General features: G+C 44.3%; 1 protein-coding gene across 2 annotated transcripts; it reads left to right on the top strand.

Annotated features, from left to right (window-relative positions):
- Window positions 1-2,942: 2,942 nt before the first annotated feature.
- Window positions 2,943-16,523, top strand: LOC120816625 (protein disulfide-isomerase tmx3a). 2 transcript variants are annotated; one of them, XM_040172380.2, is made up of 16 exons: window positions 2,943-3,514; window positions 3,857-3,905; window positions 4,208-4,250; window positions 4,628-4,751; window positions 6,599-6,644; window positions 7,301-7,381; window positions 7,561-7,660; window positions 8,068-8,145; window positions 8,396-8,462; window positions 9,183-9,281; window positions 9,832-9,889; window positions 9,972-10,025; window positions 10,103-10,159; window positions 15,720-15,849; window positions 15,942-16,010; window positions 16,223-16,523. In XM_040172380.2, exons 1-16 carry the CDS (start codon window positions 3,481-3,483, stop codon window positions 16,412-16,414), a joined length of 1,281 nt encoding a protein of 426 aa, XP_040028314.2. In that variant the 5' UTR covers window positions 2,943-3,480; the 3' UTR covers window positions 16,415-16,523. The 2 variants fall into 2 exon arrangements, with proteins under 2 accessions (XP_040028314.2, XP_040028315.2); XM_040172381.2 differs by lacking the exon at window positions 10,103-10,159 and having other exon boundaries at window positions 3,383-3,514.
- The last annotated feature ends 1,006 nt before the right edge of the window (window positions 16,524-17,529 follow it).

A 17,529-nucleotide genomic window follows, 5' to 3' on the forward strand; every position in this document is an offset into this window, starting at 1 on the left:
GAGAAGGGAGAGAGCAGAGCCTGTGACACCAAGTTCTTGAAGGGAGGAAATAAGGATCTGGTGGTTGACCGTGTCAAATGCAGCAGAGAGGTCCAGAAGGATGAGGACTGAGGAGAGAGAGGCGGCTCTAGCAGTGTGGAGTTGCTCAGAGACAGCAAGGAGAGCAGTCTCTGTAGAGTGGCCTGCCTTGAAACCTGACTGGTGGGGGTCAAGGAGGTTGTTACAGTGGAGATAAGAGGAGAGTTGATTAAAGATAGCACGTTCAAGGGTTTTGGACAAGAAGGGAAGAAGAGAGACCGGTCTGTAGTTGTTTTCTTCAGAAGGGTTGAGGGTGGGTTTCTTCAGGAGAGGGTTGACTCTTGCCTCCTTCAGAGAATTGGGAAAACAGCCAGATAACAGAGCGTTGTTGATGAGAAAGGTAAGGAACGGAAGAAGGTCAGGTGCGATAGATTGTAGAAGATGTGATGGAATGGGGTCAAGAGGGCAGGTGGTCGGACGGGCAGAGGTTACTAGGGTAAGAATTTGGTTAGGAGAGAGGGCGGTGAAAGAGGGAAGTGAGGGCGAAAGAGGTGAGGTCGGTGGGACGCGAGAAGTAGGTGGTGGGTTTGAGAAGGAGGAGCGTATGTCAGCTATTTTCTTGGTGAAGTAGTTGACAAAGTCTCCCGGAAGAAGGGTGGAGGGGGGAGGAGGGGTAGGGGGTTCGAGGAGATTGGAGAAGATCGAGAAGAGTTTTTTGGGGTTAGAGAATGAGGATTCGATTTTGGACTGGTAGAAAGAGCTTTTGGCAGCAGAGATAGAGGCAGAGAACGAGGAGAGGAGAGATTGAAATTCAAGCAGGTCCTCAGGTCGTTTATATTTACGCCATTTCCTTTCCGACGCTCGCATGGTGGCTCTCATGGCACGGACCGGTTGAGACAGCCACGGAGCCGGAGGGGATTTGCCAGTCCGTCGTGTCGTAAGAGGGCAGAGAGAGTCTAGAGAGGAGGAAAGAGATGAGAGGAGAGTCTCTGCAGCAGCGTTCGGATGCAAGAGTGAGAAGGAGTCAGTTGAAGGGAGAGCTGATAGAACAGAGGATGCCAGCGAGGAGGGAGAGAGGGAGCGAATATTGCGACGAGCCGGTATAGAGTTAGTCAATGAAGGAGGTTTGTTAGTTATAGAGAGTGGAAGGGAGTAAGAGATGAAGAAGTGATCAGACACATGAAGTGGAGTTACAGAGAGGTTAGTGGTAGAGCAGTTTCTAGTAAAGATGTAGTCAAGGTGATTGCCGGCTTTGTGAGTAGGAGGAGAGGGACTGAGTGACAGAGCGAAGGAAGAAAGTAGGTGTACGAGGTCAGATGACTTCTCTGTCTGGATGTTGAAGTCACCCAGGAGGATGACCGGAGGACCATTTTCGGGGAAATTAGACAGGAGAATGTCCAATTCTTCCAAAAAATGACCTAAGGAGCCTGGCGGACGGTAGAGGACAATGATGGTTAATTGTACCGGGTGAGTGATTGTTACAGCATGGAATTCAAAGGACAATGGGGTGGCTGGTGGTAGAGGGTAGAGAGAAAAGCTCCATTTGGGTGAAATGAGTAGACCTGTGCCACCACCCCTACCAGTGGGCCTGGGAGTGTGGCTGAAGGAGAAGGCGGAGGAGAGAGCGGCTGGGGTGGATGTGTTCTCGGGTGTGATCCAGGTCTCGGTCAGAGCGAGGAAGTCGAGTGACTGCTGGATAGCAAAGCCGGAGATGAAGTCAGCCTTGCGAGTCGCTGACTGGCAGTTCCAGAGACCTCCTGTGACGAGGTGCTGGACGTGTGAGGAGCGGGTGGGATAGGAGAGAGAGGAGAGGTTACGATAGAGAGCAGATCTAGCCCGAGGCCTGTAGTATCTGCGGGAAGAGATTCGAACAGGCACGGGTGAAGGGGTCAAACACATTATTAAAAATAGCAGAAGAAGGCGCCGCATTCAGCCGCCCCACATATGTGATGTGTTATTTGGTGTCTTTTAGACAATACATGTTTGAACAGTTATTTGGTATACATTTAGTTTGAGGGGAGAGTTTGTATATTAATCAGTATTTTTTTACTCGCTCACTAAACTTGTTAAAAGGTTTGCGTGCATGTGCAGCTCCTTTGATACCAATCAAATGTTCTAGTCTCTGCAGCAGGATACAATGGTCTATGGTATCAAATGCGGCACTGAGGTCCAGCAAGACCAGAAAAGAGATGAGTCCTTGGTCCGATGCAAGTAAAAGATCATTCGTAATTTTCACCAGTGCTGTTTCTGTACTGTGATGCACTCGAAATCCTCACTGGAAATCCTGGAACAAAGCATTGTTTTGTAAAAAGTCACATAATTGATTTGCGACGGATTTCTCAAGGATCTTAGAGAGGAAGGGAAGATTAGAGATAGGTCTGCAGTTAGCCAACACCTCTGGAGCAAGAGTAGGTTTCTTAAGAAGAGGTTTAATTACAGCTACCTTGAAGGACTGTGGTACATGTGCTGTCAACAAAGACAGATTCATAATATCTGATAAGGATGTGCGAACTAAAGGAAAAACTTCCTTAAGCAGTTTGGTCAGAATCGGATCCAAGAGACAAGTAGAAGATTTAGACTTTGAAAATAAAGAAGTCAGTTGATCAAGGTTGATGGAAGAGAAGGCATCCAAACAGGCATCAGGGCCCACTGCTGCATCCAAGGTTCCTACATCGGAGGACAGGTCGCCACTGGTTCAAGGCAGGAGACCATCAATTTTCTCTTTGATAGTCAGAATCTTCTCATTGAAGAACTTCATGAAGTCGTTCCTGGTGAGGTCCAAAGGAATACACGGCTCGACAGAGCTGTGACTCTCTGTCAGTCTGCAGTGCTGAAGAGAAACCTGGAGTTGTTTTTAATTTCCTCTTTAAACGATTAATAATAATGAGTGTTAAAGATGCATTAAAGATGCACCTCTCTAAAGTGACCACCAGGAGGCGGCTCCTCTGGTCCCAGTCTGTGAGACTCCACTTCCCTTTTGATTTATTCCCTCAGTAAACGTGAGTCTATGGTCTCCTTGTCTTGTGGTTTTTGTTCTTTGTAGCTGTTCTCATAGTTGTGTAATTGTTGTAAAGGTTGAGTGGGGGGACTAATCCCCCCCCGCTTCCCCTCGGCACCAGCAATGCCAAGACCAATGCTGCCAACACCAACGCCACTAACCCACAATGCAGATCAGTGCGTCCTACTGGGTTATATTGATCAGGATGTATTGATCAGTGTTTGATCTCCCTTTGTCCGGTCTGGTCTCCTTGTTTCCATTCTCACTTCCGTCATATCTGCTGTTTTAGCTTCCTTTACACAGTCTTCAGACTTAAGATCCTCAGTTGACTCTGTGTTGCTGGTGATGTCAATAAAGCTTTAGTGGATTGAATGCTAATCCCTCAGATTAACGCTGTGTAGGCAGTTAGAAGATTAGGCGCGTGCTATTAATCCGTCTGCGCTGCAGCTACTTAGTCAGTCACCATGTGGAACCCAAGGAACGCCGTCCTGCTCTCAGGTACGTCCTCCCCCAGACGCCATTGCTCTAGGCTTGTCCCCCTCAACTCCGAGAGCCCAGGACGTCGAGCTCAACTGGCTTCAGTGAGATCCTCAATCTCTGATGGAGGGAGGATTTAACCTCAGAGCTGCAGAGAACTGCAGAACCCCCTGAAGACGTCCACTTTTCAATAGAGCAATTTCAGGCCTTTAAAGGTCGATTACTGTCTTATTGTGTTAGTCCAGGGAGCAGCCTCCTGTCTCAGCATATTTCATCAGACATGTAAAAATCAGTGAACAGATCAACCAATCGCAGCTCTGTTAAACAGAGAGGAATGTAAATATTTGTCTGTTTGTTTGTTAGTTCTGCTGGCTCTGTCAGCCTCGGCCTTCGTGGAGGAGCTTGATGATACGTGAGTACGCATTTAAAATAGTTATATGATAAGAAAACCACGCCTGTTAGGAAGCTGGGATTTAAACAGCTTCCTGTTTCAGTGTCGAGAGTTTCACAATAAAAGCATCCCAGAATCAGTTGATCTAATCACAGTTTAAACCTCTTCAATTAACAGTTACACACAAATATATATTTGTACCGTCATGTGTTAGTTAAAGGAAGCTCAACATTGAACATTACAGTTTGTGTTTGATTGTCTGTAACATAGTTATTATAGATAACATGTGGACATTAACACGGGAAGAAACGTTGTTCCAACAGCTTCATGGAGACGAGAGCTGACGACGACATCTGGCTCATCAAAGTATGTAAAGTCACACGGAATCCGCAGTACTGATAATTTACTACATGCATAAAAATATATTAGGGCTGGGCACGTTAACGCGTTATTATTGCGGAAAAATGGAAAGGGCGCATAGTCTCATGGACATTTTCATTTAAATCTCCTCCAGACGGAGTTGATAGAACCTTAGTTGTTAATAACAAATATTGTTTTGTTGTATTTTTAAATACGCACAAGACGAGAGAACAAACTGCTCTTAATTAACTCTTTGCTTAGTACCTTTAAATACACTCATTTGGAATTCATTTTAGAGTATATACATATATAACACTACTAATGACAAGTGATTTGGTATCCATGGAAACAACGGTGTGTTGTGTCTGATCGTCTCTGTGCAGTTTTACGCCCCCTGGTGTTCGTTCTGTAAACAACTGGATCCTGTTTGGCACCAGATTGGATCAGAACTCAAGAGTCTCGGCTCTCCAGTCAACGTCGGGAAATCAGACGCCACGGCCAGCACCGGTCAGTAAGCCTTTCAAAATAAAAGCATCACAAAAAAAGCATCACTGCAATTTCATGTGAAATAGATACATACATTTACTGTGACACACTTTCTGTATAAAACACTGTGAAAGGCTGAACACATACAGAAATTTTATGTGGATGGTGCAATAAAAGGAGATAAATAGAAAAAAATATGAAAATAAGTTAAAGTGAAATAAGATAAAAATGTAAAAGCAAAAATTAACAATATAAACATATAAGTGCATTAAGACATTTATTGAGACACATGAAAATGTCCCGTGGATGTACAACTATTGAAATCTATTAAAACGGCGCACCTGAGGCCGTTAACCACTTGGCATTTTCCATTGCTTTTGTAGTCATCTGATCTTTATTTGAAAACTGCAAGTGTACTGGACAATATACATTCTAGTCTTCGACTGCACTGTGAAGCAGACTCCTTGTTATCTCACATATTTATTAATCGCCTTATTCTCTTCCGTACTCCTCCCGCACCATTGCTCGGAATTGTCTCAAAATTTCAGCGGGACCCATTGGGAATCGTGTGAGAAGAAAAATTACTTACAGTTTTCCCAAAAATCGCAAAATGCCGACACAAAACCTCCATTGGAATGTATGGGGTTTTAAGAAAAAGAGAGGAAAAAAACCCTAACCCTAGCTGGCGGGGGCGCTAGCATGATGCTAACATGGCGCTAGCTAGCATTGCACTAGCAATAACAGGACCGAACGGCTGACAAGTGGCTAATACAGCCAATGAAAATCGGTCATGTCTTTAGTTTGCTAGCTAGCCTTTGTGGCTAACCTTTACTTGCTTGCTTGGCCGACTCATGCACAGGCACCTGCGGGCAGTCTAGGCCACACTCTTAAAATAAAATAAAATTTGTTTTACGCCTGATCTAAATGTTTTGTGTTTATTACTTTTTATCTTTTCTGGGAACCCCAGGAAGATTAGCTACCGCTAAGGCGTCAGCTACTGGGGATCCAGTAAATAAACAAATGTAGTGTCTGGTTTAGTTGAGCATTCAGACTTGTTTTATGACACCAACTAAAGAGGAGAAGGAACGTTCTATTGCGGAAGGTCTTAGTCCTTATGGACCTCAGCCTCCTGTCAGATGGAAGGGGCACAAACAGTTGTTGTCCGGGGTGAGTGTTTTGCTCTCAGTGAGGAGGAACAAGCAGTTTGGCAGATGCAGAGCGGAGAGTGCGGGTCGGGATGTCGGGTTGGACCAGGTCCTGGATGTAAGCTGGACCCCATCCATTCACAGCATGGTACCTGAGCACCATGTTTAGAACTGGATGAGCCAGTACCTGCGCTGCCTTCTGAGTGAGAAGAGGACGTGTTCTCCTGATGTTGTAGAGCGTGTATCTACAGGATTGTGTTGTCAGTGATGTTGGGAGTCAGGGAGAGTCGGCTGTGTCACGCCGAGGTTCTTAGCAGGCAACCGAGTTGCCAAAGTTGACCGTCAAGTCCTGGGTAGGAGAATCTTTTCCCGGAAAGAGAAGTAGTTCAGTCTTGTCGGGGTTGATTTTCAGATGGTGGGGGATCCACTGAGAGATGTCAGTCAGACAGAAGGAGTTCCGAGATGTCAGTCAAACAGACAGAGTTCCGTGCCGCCACCTGAGTATCCGAGTGTCCGAGTGAGGGAAGGAGAGAATTAGTTGGGTGTCATCAGCATAGCTGTCGTAGGAGAAGCCATGCGATCGAATGACAGCACCGAGAGAGTTGGTGTAGAGAAAGAAGAGGAGGGGACCCAGGACGGAACCCTGAGGAACTACGGAACTGATCAGAAATGTGAGGTCCGTGGGGTCACAGGTCAGACGTGATGCTGTGTTTCTCTCTGCAGGTTTGGCCAAAGAGTTCAAGGTCAGAGGTTATCCGGCAATTTTGATGTAAGTAACACAAAACATTCACTACATCTTTATCAGGAACTAATCATGTAATTTACTAAATCAACTCATACACAAATACAACTGCATTGTAATGCAATTAATTCAAAAAGTAGTGTATTATGCACTTTGATTTGTGCAAACACGTATTAAATAAGATACACATCATTCGCTTTACACAATAGCAGCAATATTTAAAAAATATTTGGTAATTGATTTAAAATGTAAAATATATAAATGAAAAAACAAAAAACAAAGCTATTTGCCACTGCCAGGGTATATGTTTTAAACATTTATAAATGTAAAAAGGTACCAGCACCGACATGTACCTTTGATGGATAAATACATATTCATCAATTACCTATCCATCCATCTATATATTAATCGTCGATCTATGTATCAATAATCCAATCGATCAATCTAGCATCAATTATGTATCGATCAATAACATCTGTTCAGTAGCAGGTGTCCCTGCCAGAGTGAGATGAGATGGTCTCAGCTGGATTTATCTCAGCAGGGACTTTTTGCGGCAGTATCAGGCCCGCCGCCAAATGCTCTCATCAGTTCAGTTGCAGGATGGCGCCTTTTCCAAGTCAATACTGATCTTTGTCGCTTTGTTCTCCAGCTTGAATAAATACAAATCTCTTCTCCATTTTCAGGTTGAAGAAAGGTGTGAAATATAATTATTCAGGACCAAGAACCAGAGACGGAATCCTGGACTTTGCCAATCGTGTTGGAGGGCGAGTAACCTTAGAAATCAGCTTTGCTGCGTTTGATAATGTCAATTAGTCACAGGTTTAAAAACATTTGATGTAAGATCCTGTGGTACAGATCTGATGTAAGACAACAAAATAAAGCTTGAAACACACAGTGTGACCTCACAGCAGTCGCTCTGACCCGTCTATGTCGTGTTGTTTAGGCCGTTGGTTCGATCTCTCAGCAGTGTTTCGCTTTTCCAACACGCTATGGACCGCCATGATGTTATGTTTGTTTATGTTGGAGCCACTTCGCACCTGAAGGTATACACACACACACACAAACACACAAACACACAAACACAAAGCTGTAGTGTTGAGGGCATTTCAAGAAACCCCAGGATTCAACCACCGATTTTTTCATTTGATGATGATCCACTTTCCTCTGTGATCATGTTTTGTTCTTTTGAAAACATATCGAGTCCTTCGGGATTCAGAATGGAAATGCAATTTATTTGGTGAATTTAAAAAAAAGATTCTAACCATATCAGAAAGTTGGCGGCGGAGGAGGGCCGAGAGGGACCGGGGCCATGTCTATCTGTGTGTCTTTCTTTTAAATGCAGGTTCATTCCATCAATAAAGCAGTGAAAGACAGTCCTCATAATTATGCCACGAAACTGGTCATAACATAAACACACACGGCTGACCTTTGACCTCTGGTGTATTCCTAGGGAAACTACACGTCAGCAGCAGAGGAGCTGATCGTTCACACCTACTTTTTCTCTTCGACCAAAGACGTCTTGCCCAAGGTAAGACTGACTGAGAGGACGAAAGAGGAGGATAGGGGACGGTAGAGGACAGAAAGGACAGTAGAGGAGAAAGGTAGAGGATGAAAGAGGACGATGGAGGACAAAAAAGGAAAGCAGAGGACGAAGAGGGTAGTGAAGGAAGGTATAGGACAATTTAGGAAGGGACAGGACGATAGAGGACGGCACCGAAACAACCGAACATGTAGAATGCCCCTCTGTCCAATTGTTAATCTATGGTCTATATGTCTAGGTGGTCTCCCTCCCGTCTCTACCGGCTGTGGTGGTTTTTAAAGATGGAACCTACTTCACCTTTAACGGTAAGACAGTAAACTCTGACCTCTGAGAGATCTGCCCTTGCTCATGTGTTGTCCTTTAACCAAGAGACATTATGGTTGTCCTTCATCAAGAGACATTGTAAGAGCAGTCATTAAATCCACATGCATTCTCTCGTAGTGTCACTTGAATACTTCCTTTCATTGCAACAAAAACCTGAATGAAACGCATCTTAAAAAGAAAACTCACTTTGTCTCGAAATGCAGTTGAAAAAGTGTTTGCCCCTCAAGCTAAAACACACCTGGCTGCACTCAGGTGATGTCGACATATAGAGTTAATGCCCTCCAACATCATTGTGGCATCATCGTCATAACAATCATTTCAGCAATATCATGTTAACAAGATTAACAATTTGGGTCCCACATTTCATCAGGATAAGCATAATTTGATAAATAGGCGGTGCATGATTATAATTTACTAGGATATGGTATAGCTAAAACTGTGTAATGGCTTGTCCGGTAACCAAGCCACATCATGGTTGATCTTTAACCAAGAAACATCATTTTTGTCCTTTCACCGCAAGACACCATTGTTCTTTAACCAAAACGTGTCTTTGTGAGCGAGAGGATGTGTTTCTCTAAGCGCTAACATGGGTGATGAGGGGTAAAATAATGCTGATTTAAGTAAAACTTTGTCTCCCTAGTGTGACTTGTGTTCAGGTAAACTGTGTTTAAATCTCTGAATTACTTTTATTTGTGATTCAGAGGAACTTGACGGTGATCTGAAGTCGTGGATCAACAGAGAACGTTTCCCAAACTTCTTGATGATTGACAGCTTCACTTTGTACGCAATGGGAGAATCAGGTAACATCCTTAACACATGTGATCAGTAGTGCCCCCGTGTGGCCACCTATAAAACACTGCCATGTCTATTAAACCCACTATTCAACCACATTTGGCTGTAAAACTCACATACTCACCTTGTAGTTGTACACAATAAGATGGCCGTTCACCTGTGAGTACCACCACAGTACGAAAACTATTTTCAGATGTTAAAATTTTGGCCAGGACATTAATGGTTAAATTTTATGAACAGCCCAAACTGTTTGGTTTGGTTTTTAACCATTGACAAAATGAGTTTTGTGTGATAGCAGTATATCTTCTCACTTTTTAAACAGTTTTAAATGGTATATTACATTAGTAATTCTATTTCTTTAGATTTTGATTATATAATAATATATAATAATGTTTAGATTATTTTAGCATAACTCATATGTTATGTGAACAAGTTTATTGTTCACTTGTATCCATTAAGAGAGGTTATAGCAGCACAAAGTGGATATCTGAGAAACTGCAGCTGTAGCTCGAGGCTGCTGATTGGTTCATTTAAAGTGACTCTCCCTCCTTCCGACAGATAAATTGGTATTGTTGGCACTGGTTGAGGAGAAGAACCTGTGTGAGGAGAGCGTGAGGTAAGACCCTATCTCACACACTATGACATCATCCGTCCTCTAACCTCTCTGTGATGCGTGTACTGTCATGTCACCTGTTCAGGTATAAAGGTCTGGTGGAGAAAGTGTCTGCAGACTACAGAGAGTTCTACAGCAGGTAAGAGTCTCATTGGACAAAAAGACGTGGAAAAAGTACACAGTCACAAAGCTAAATCTGTCTTTCTGTCCGTCCAGAAACTTTTACTTTGGTTTCATGGAAGGGTGTGACTACATTAATGGGCTGGTGATGGGGTAAGATTGTGTTTCATAATAGTAGTCCTTAAGGTTTTTAGTCCTTTACATATCTAGTCCTTTAGGTATCTACTCCTTAAAGTATGACATTCTGAAATTAATGTATGTAGTCCTTAAGGTTTGTAGTCCTTTACGTATGTACTGTAGTCCTTAGGGTATGCAGTCCTCAATCTAAGTAGTCTTAACATAACCCGTTAAAATGTAAATGACCATTTTAAATATCTACAGTCATTATATTTGTTTTCATTTGCAATTCAAGCAATACAAAATAAAAAATGGACAAACAATATAGAAATAATGAATACACCCCTGTGTAAATTAATAAGCAATGGAAATGTAAAGTCAAACAAATATAGATATATGTAAATATAACCGAAAAATAAAAGAAAGAAATTACTCTTACAAAACAACAACTACGGGCGGCACGGTGGCGTGGTGGTTAGCACTGTCGCCTCACAGCAAGAAGGTCCTGGGTTCGATTCCGCCCAGTGGCCTTTCTGTGTGGAGTCTGCATGTTCTCTGCGTGGGTTCTCTCCGGGTTCTCCGGCTTCCTCCCACAGTCCAAAGACGTGCTCTGGGGATTAGGTTAATTGGGGACGTTAAATTGCCCGTAGTTGTGTGAATGTGAGTGTGAATGGTTATGTGTTTCTGTGTAGCCCTGCGATTGGCTGGCGACCAATCCAGGATGTACCCTGTCTATCGCCCGAAGTTGGCTGGGATGGACTCCAGCCCCCCCGCGACCCTGTGTGCAGGATAAGCGGTTTGACAATGGATGGATGGATGGAAACAGCAACTACATTTTTTTCAGGCACTTTTTTTCAGAGGGACATTTTTCTGTTACGTGGGAAAAATCATTCCATAATTTGGTTTAAATCTGACAGAAAATTGACTTCTGCTATGCAGTCATTCAGGAGGATGAAGATGTGAAGATTGACGAGTTGAGTATGAGTGAATCTGTGAATTAACTTTGAAGTAGGACTTGAAATTATCAGGAATATTTACTTCACCTAAAAGTATCTTATACATAAAAATGCAAGTTAAAGAAATATTAATGTCATAAATGGTAAGAATCCGCAGTTTCTGAAATAAAGGAACAGCTGAGATGTGAGACTGAGATTGTGTTGCCACCCTAACAAAACGTTTCTGGCCCAAACTATTACAATATTTCTATATTATGAAAGATAAGGACAAATTAAACTGTAAAAAAGAACAAAGAGACAGTTTGCAGAGACAAGATGTCTAACCCTCCTTCCTTACAATTGATTCGTTTATTTTTCTTCTAACAGTCAATATGTTTACTCCAGCTTAAGCTTTCATCAATAATATCTAGAAACGTTGACATGACACTTTTTTTGCCACTGAAAATCCTGAAATTAGATTTTTTGATATTTAAAGATAGCTTATTTAATTTGAACCATGAAGCATAGGCAGTTGATTTAGCATTGGCTTCCATAATTAGTGGATTGAAATTTGAATGAGGGAGAACCAAGAATGAACCCCTGAGGAACCCCACATATGAGCTTTGTTTGAATAACAACCATCCACAACCACATCTTCAGCTCTTCCCTTAACCTTTTCACTGCCGTACATCCTATAATCAGGGCAATACATTTTTTTCTTAGCTGGATCATGAACCAGCCATTCTGACCCTCCACTTTTTGTTAAGCAGCGTTTTCATTTTTCTTTGTCCCCTCTTCATTTTTGGTTTCATCACTCGTTTTTCCCTTTTGTTTCTGCCCCCCGGGTTTTCCTACACCTGCGTCGCAACATCCTTGCCCTGCACTGAGCAGGTCTACTCAAGTTTTACCAAAAGCATTCACCGGTCACGTGTATTCGCACGTCAATGTTAGAAACAAATGTACGGTGGCCGAGACGATTGAACACAGGCGAAAACTATACGCGCACAATACAGCGTTAGCAGGATAACTTGGTTGACGTTGCCTTCTCGCTGTTAGGAAGGGGGAGCCAGAAGGACCTGGAGTCCGTTTCAAGTAGGAAGTTTAACAAACTCTGAGTCAAACCCTAAACTCTGAGTTGATTTGCCCTGAGATGGAAACTGTGAGTTTTGGGTTTCAGAACAGCTGTTTAGAGTTGGTTCAATCAACTCAGAGTAGGTTGACTCAGAGTTGAGTGCGTGCACCATCACAGTATCAAGGCAGCATGAATGGAGCCACGATACCACGAGTTACCATGACAACCACCACAAACGATACGTCACCCCTATTGAGCTAAAATATTAATGCAAGCGTACGGCGAGTATGAACCCGTAATTAGGAAAAAACACTGCAGCACTTTTACTGCAGAAAAAGACAGAGAAACGGGTTAGGAGAAAATTGCTGCTCGGGTCAACAGGTAAGTTCCAATATAGTGTTACACAACACTAATCATAATCCATACGTTGTACTAATTCACAGTTTTTACACTGTTTGTTAGAATGCACTACACACATTTTGAAATACACACCCATGCTCATATTTTAGGTTTGTGTTCAGGGAACAAAAACATTTCAGAGCGAGGCCCACGTTTCTCAAGGCTCTGTATACAGCAGCTTTACTAATATTCTAATGTTGTAACGTAATACTACACAGTGAATCTGCTCAGACGTGAGAGCACGTCCACGATGAGTGACGTTAGTTATATGACGACGGGTGAGATTATGTACAAATTTGATGGACTGTGAAAAAAACGATACCGTTCAAACAAGTAGTCATGTGGAAATGACAATTTATCTAATCTGGGCCTCAATATTCTCTCCCGACGTGTTTAACATCCCGGCAAAGTAATTCTTCGTTATCAACAGGATTGTCCAGAAAAGGACGTGCCGTGTTCGAGAAAACACTTTAGTCTTTAACACAACAGAAAGTTTCCCTACGCTCCTCTTTCTCAAACACACCTCCTACTTCTTGCGTCTCACTAACTTCACCTCTATCGCCCTCACTTTCCTCTTTCACCCCCTTGTCTCCTAACCAAATTCTTACCCTAGTAACCTCTGCCAGTCGGACCACCTGCCCTCTTGACCCCATTCCATCACATCTTCACAACCTGTCTCATCAACAATGCTCTGTTATCTGGCTGTTTTCCCAATTCTCTGAAGAAGGCAAGAGTTAACCCCCTCCTGAAGAAACCTACCCTCAACCCTTCTGAAGAAAACAACTACAGACCGGTCTCTCTTCTTCCCTTTTTGTCCAAATCTCTTGAACGTGCTATCTTTAACCAACTCTCCTCCTATCTCCACCATAACAACCTCCTTGACCCCCACCAGTCAGGCTTCAAGGCCGTTCCACAGAGACTGCTCTCCTTGCTGTCTCAGAGCAGCTCCACACTGCTAGAGCTCCTCTCTGTCCTCTGTCCTCGTCTTTCTGGACCTCTCTGCTGCATTTGACACAGTCAACCACCAGATCCTTGTCTCCTCCCTTCAGGAACTTGGTGTCTCAGGCTCTGCTCTCTCCCTTCTCTCGTCCTACCTTGACGGCCGCACCTACCGGGTAACCTGGCGAGGATCTGTGTCGGAACCTTGTCCTCTTACTGCTGGAGTTCCTCAGGGTTCCGTCCTGGGTCCCCTCCTCTTCTCCCTCTACACCAACTCTCTCTCGCTGTCATTTGCTCGCATGGCTTCTCCTACCACAGCGATGCTGATGACACCGAACTAATTCTCTCCTTCCCTCACTCGGATCTCTGCCTGTCTGGCTGACATCTCTCAGTGGATCCGCCCACCATCTGAAAATCAACCCTGACAAGACTGAACTACTTCTCTTTCCGGGAAAAGATTCTCTGACCCAGGACTTGACGGTCAACTTTGGCAACTCTGTACTAACGCCCACTTTGACCGCTAGGAACCTCGGCGTCACACTCGACAGCCAACTCTCCCTGACTCCCAACATCACTGCAACAACACGATCCTGTAGATACTCGCTCTACAACATCAGGAGAATACGTCCTCTTCTCACTCAGAAGGCAGCGCAGGTACTGATTCAGGCTCTTGTCATCTCCCTCCTGGACTACTGCAATTCCCTCCTGGCTGGTCTCCCTGCCACCGCCATTCGACCTCTGCAGCTCATTCAGAATGCAGCAGCTCCACGGGTCTTCAACCTTCCTAAGTTCTTCCACACTCCTCCACTCCTCCGCTCTCTTCACTGGTACCGGTGGCTGCCCGCATCCAGTTCAAAACATTAATACTCACGTACCATGCTGTGAATGGATGGGGTCCAGCTTACATCCAGGACCTGGTCAAACCCGACATCCCGACCCGCACTCTAAATGACATGTAATGTAATGTTCCTCATCACTCTAATCAATCAATTGATCAATCAGATTATATTTCTTTAAAGGTGCCTGCTGGCAGGAGGCTTCATGGATGCATCTTTATCCCATCTCAACTATTCAGGACATTTATTACCAAAATATGCCAAACATACAAGGAATTTGAGATTATTTCAGAATATGTAGATAAAAACAAGCCAAAATAGTCTAATTGATACTTGAATAGTAGTAGTAATAGTAGTAATAGTGAATAGTTATGAGGATATATGTATGTACTTTATCATATGTATGTATGTATGACTAAATACACAGGGAAACGAGACACAGGTGGAAACAATAACGGCGGGGCTTGCAATCACAGAGGAGGGTGGTGTATGACAGAAAACACAATAGAAAACAGATGGTGACCACTACTACCCAGAAGGTCTCGGCGTTACACGCATGGTGTCTTGTGTCTGAACTGGTAATTTGGAAATTTGTGTGTCTCACGGTAATGCTTGAGGCTTGAGAACAATGCAATGTTATTTTAGATGTGCTTTGAGAAGACTACTGTAACGGATGGTCTCATCCAGCCGAGGAAACTCTGGCTACCGTCGCCGGAAAACAGAGCAGGCACGTCCGCATAGACATTACATTACATCACGGGGACATCTCTGCTTGCCGACCGTCTGCCGAACAGCCCCGAGCGGTTAATCTCCAAGCACATCTTGAACAGGTGGCGCTTGATTGCAGCGGAATTTGGCCTGCTAGATGAACTGAGACAGCTAAGCTAAAATAAGGAAGTGGAGGCTAAGTCGTCGCGGCATAGTCAGTGCACAAAAACCTCCGCTGCCACCAATGCAACCGAGCATTCTGGGTTTGTGGATGCTGCACCCGTGACACAGTGACTGGTCGGGGGACCAGACACATTGTTCAGCGCACGTCTCTTCTTTATTTTTGTCAACCTTCACCCCTCAATCACCAGGGTGGGAACCCCTTTTGCCTCTATGGCAACATTGAAGGGCCATACTATTTAGAACTCAAAACACTAAACATGAGACACTACAATACAAATAGAGAGATATATAGAATTGCACCCGCCAAAGTGGCTAGTAAGAGTGACCGCTTTACCCGCCACAGCTAAATTCTACCGGCATGGGTGCCAAGGTACCCTTTATGTTGTCCTTAATATTTGTAGTCGTTTAAGTATATCATCCTAAAGATTTGTAGTCCTTAAGGTATGTAGTCCTTTACATCAGTAGTCAAGTACTTCCTCTAATTAAGCTCACTCTGGATGAGCTGTATTGTTTGTTGTTGTCAGGGAGGTGGGAGTTCCCTCCTTCATAGTCGTTGATCTCTCCAGCGATGGCTACTTCCTTCCTCCGGCCGCTGTAAAGACGGAGCGCCACCTGCTTGACTTCCTGAACGGGGTCCTGGACGGCAGCATCCAGGTGAGTCTGTAGTGCTTCCCTGGAGGACAAAGGAGAAGATTTAAGTCATGTTTGACTTTTTCTGAAATCTGATTCTTTGTCTGACCTCTTAGTTTCAGGGAGGAAACAGCATCTATCAGCGGGTCAGACGTTTCATTTATGAAATCAGAGTCTCACTAACGGTAAATTCTGTGATCATCACATCTGTTTAACTGTCTCAGAACTCTTGTCCGTCCTCTGTTAACCTGTCTCAGGTACCTCGTATCTGTCCGTCCTCTGTTAACCTGTCTCGGGTACCTCTTACCTGTCTGTCCTCTGTTTACCTGTCTCAAGCAGCCCTTGTCTGTCTCAGGCGCCTCTTACCTCTCCATCATCTGTGTCTCTGTCCTTTCAGTCCATCATCAGCCAGGCTCCGCTGTTCGGATGCTTCTTGGTCAGCTTCCTTCTTGCCATTATCGCCGTCGTCTTCTATGTCTGCTTTAAGAACCGACCCACCTTGGCGGACGATGACGACAATGACAGTGGTGGTCTGTTGGTTTCACCTCTACAGCGGCAAACAAAACTTACGGACAAAAAGTCTGACTGACAAGGCGGATCAGGAGTAGGACCGTCAACTCATGTAATCCAAACTTAGACCTAGAATACTTTGTCCTCATCGGTCTTTGAATTGAGAGCAAATAAAACCCTCCAGCCCCCTCTGTGTCCAGGTGAAACCCTTATTTCAATATCAACGTAATGTGTTGTTTCCCAATAAATATTCACAACCACCTGGACCCATCTGCAGATTGTATGACATCACAACCTGTGTTGAGCTAATCATCACTCGTGGCAGCTATATGAAAGGTTAGTAAGTAGCCAGCTTGTGTATGTCTAGTTCATAGGTAGAGCATTTAAAATGAAGAAAATCTTGCGCAATCCTGTGTGGGGAGGCGGAACCAGAGTGGTCTGTGTTCAAAACTTCCATTGCTGAAGCTGTGGTGGTGAGTTGTGCCCTCAATGTCTCAGATGCATCAAGGAGCGGTAACCCTCGAACACTGTGGTGGACACTAGTAGTCAGGGAAGCCGTCCGCCTGAAGAAGGAGGTCTTCCGGGTAATGATTTCCGGTGGGCAGTTGCACAGTACCAACGGGCTCAAAGGGTTGGAACCTCTGCTGTGAACGAGGCAAAGCAGTGAGTGTGGGAGGAGTTTAGGGTAACTATGGAGACAGAATCTCTGTCCGGCGGCTGAAATGGTTTTCCTCAGGAGGGTGGCTGGCGTCTCTCTTAAGACATAGCGTGAGGAGCCCAGTCATCCATGATCAGCTTGGGGTAGAGCCGCTGCTCCTTTACATGGAAAGAAACCAGTTGAGGCAGTTGTGGCATCTTGTAGATGCTCACTGTGCGCCTCACTAGGAAGGTTTTGGCACGGAGTGCCTTTGGATCCCCCAGTCAGAGCTGGTAGATGTGGCCCAGGAGACTTTGGGGTTCCCTGTTGTAGTGGTGGGTAAACGCACGTGAATGCGTTTACGCAGCTCTGGGATTTTGGAAATAGCACCACAAAATTCCCTGTGCCATGTATTCTGTCGTTGGAATAATCCTTAATAAAAGGTTCATCGTGGCGCCGGGGTAGAAAGGGTGCGCTGGGAACTGCAACGTTGGTGATTTGAGTCCCAGCTTCCCCATTTCGAAGTGTGCCTAAGCAAGACACCTAACTCCTAATTT

Source organism: Gasterosteus aculeatus, chromosome 3, assembly GCF_964276395.1.
Source record: "Gasterosteus aculeatus chromosome 3, fGasAcu3.hap1.1, whole genome shotgun sequence".
In the NCBI taxonomy this organism is placed as follows: Eukaryota; Metazoa; Chordata; class Actinopteri; order Perciformes; family Gasterosteidae; genus Gasterosteus; species Gasterosteus aculeatus.

Coding starts and splice junctions, on each gene's coding strand:
- LOC120816625 (XM_040172380.2), top strand. CDS start 3,481: ATGTGGAACCCAAGGAACGCCGTCCTGCTCTCAG. Junction 6,645..7,300: donor GGTTATCCGGCAATTTTGAT/GTAAGTAACACA, acceptor CTCCATTTTCAG/GTTGAAGAAAGGTGTGAAAT. Junction 15,850..15,941: donor TCCTGGACGGCAGCATCCAG/GTGAGTCTGTAG, acceptor CTGACCTCTTAG/TTTCAGGGAGGAAACAGCAT.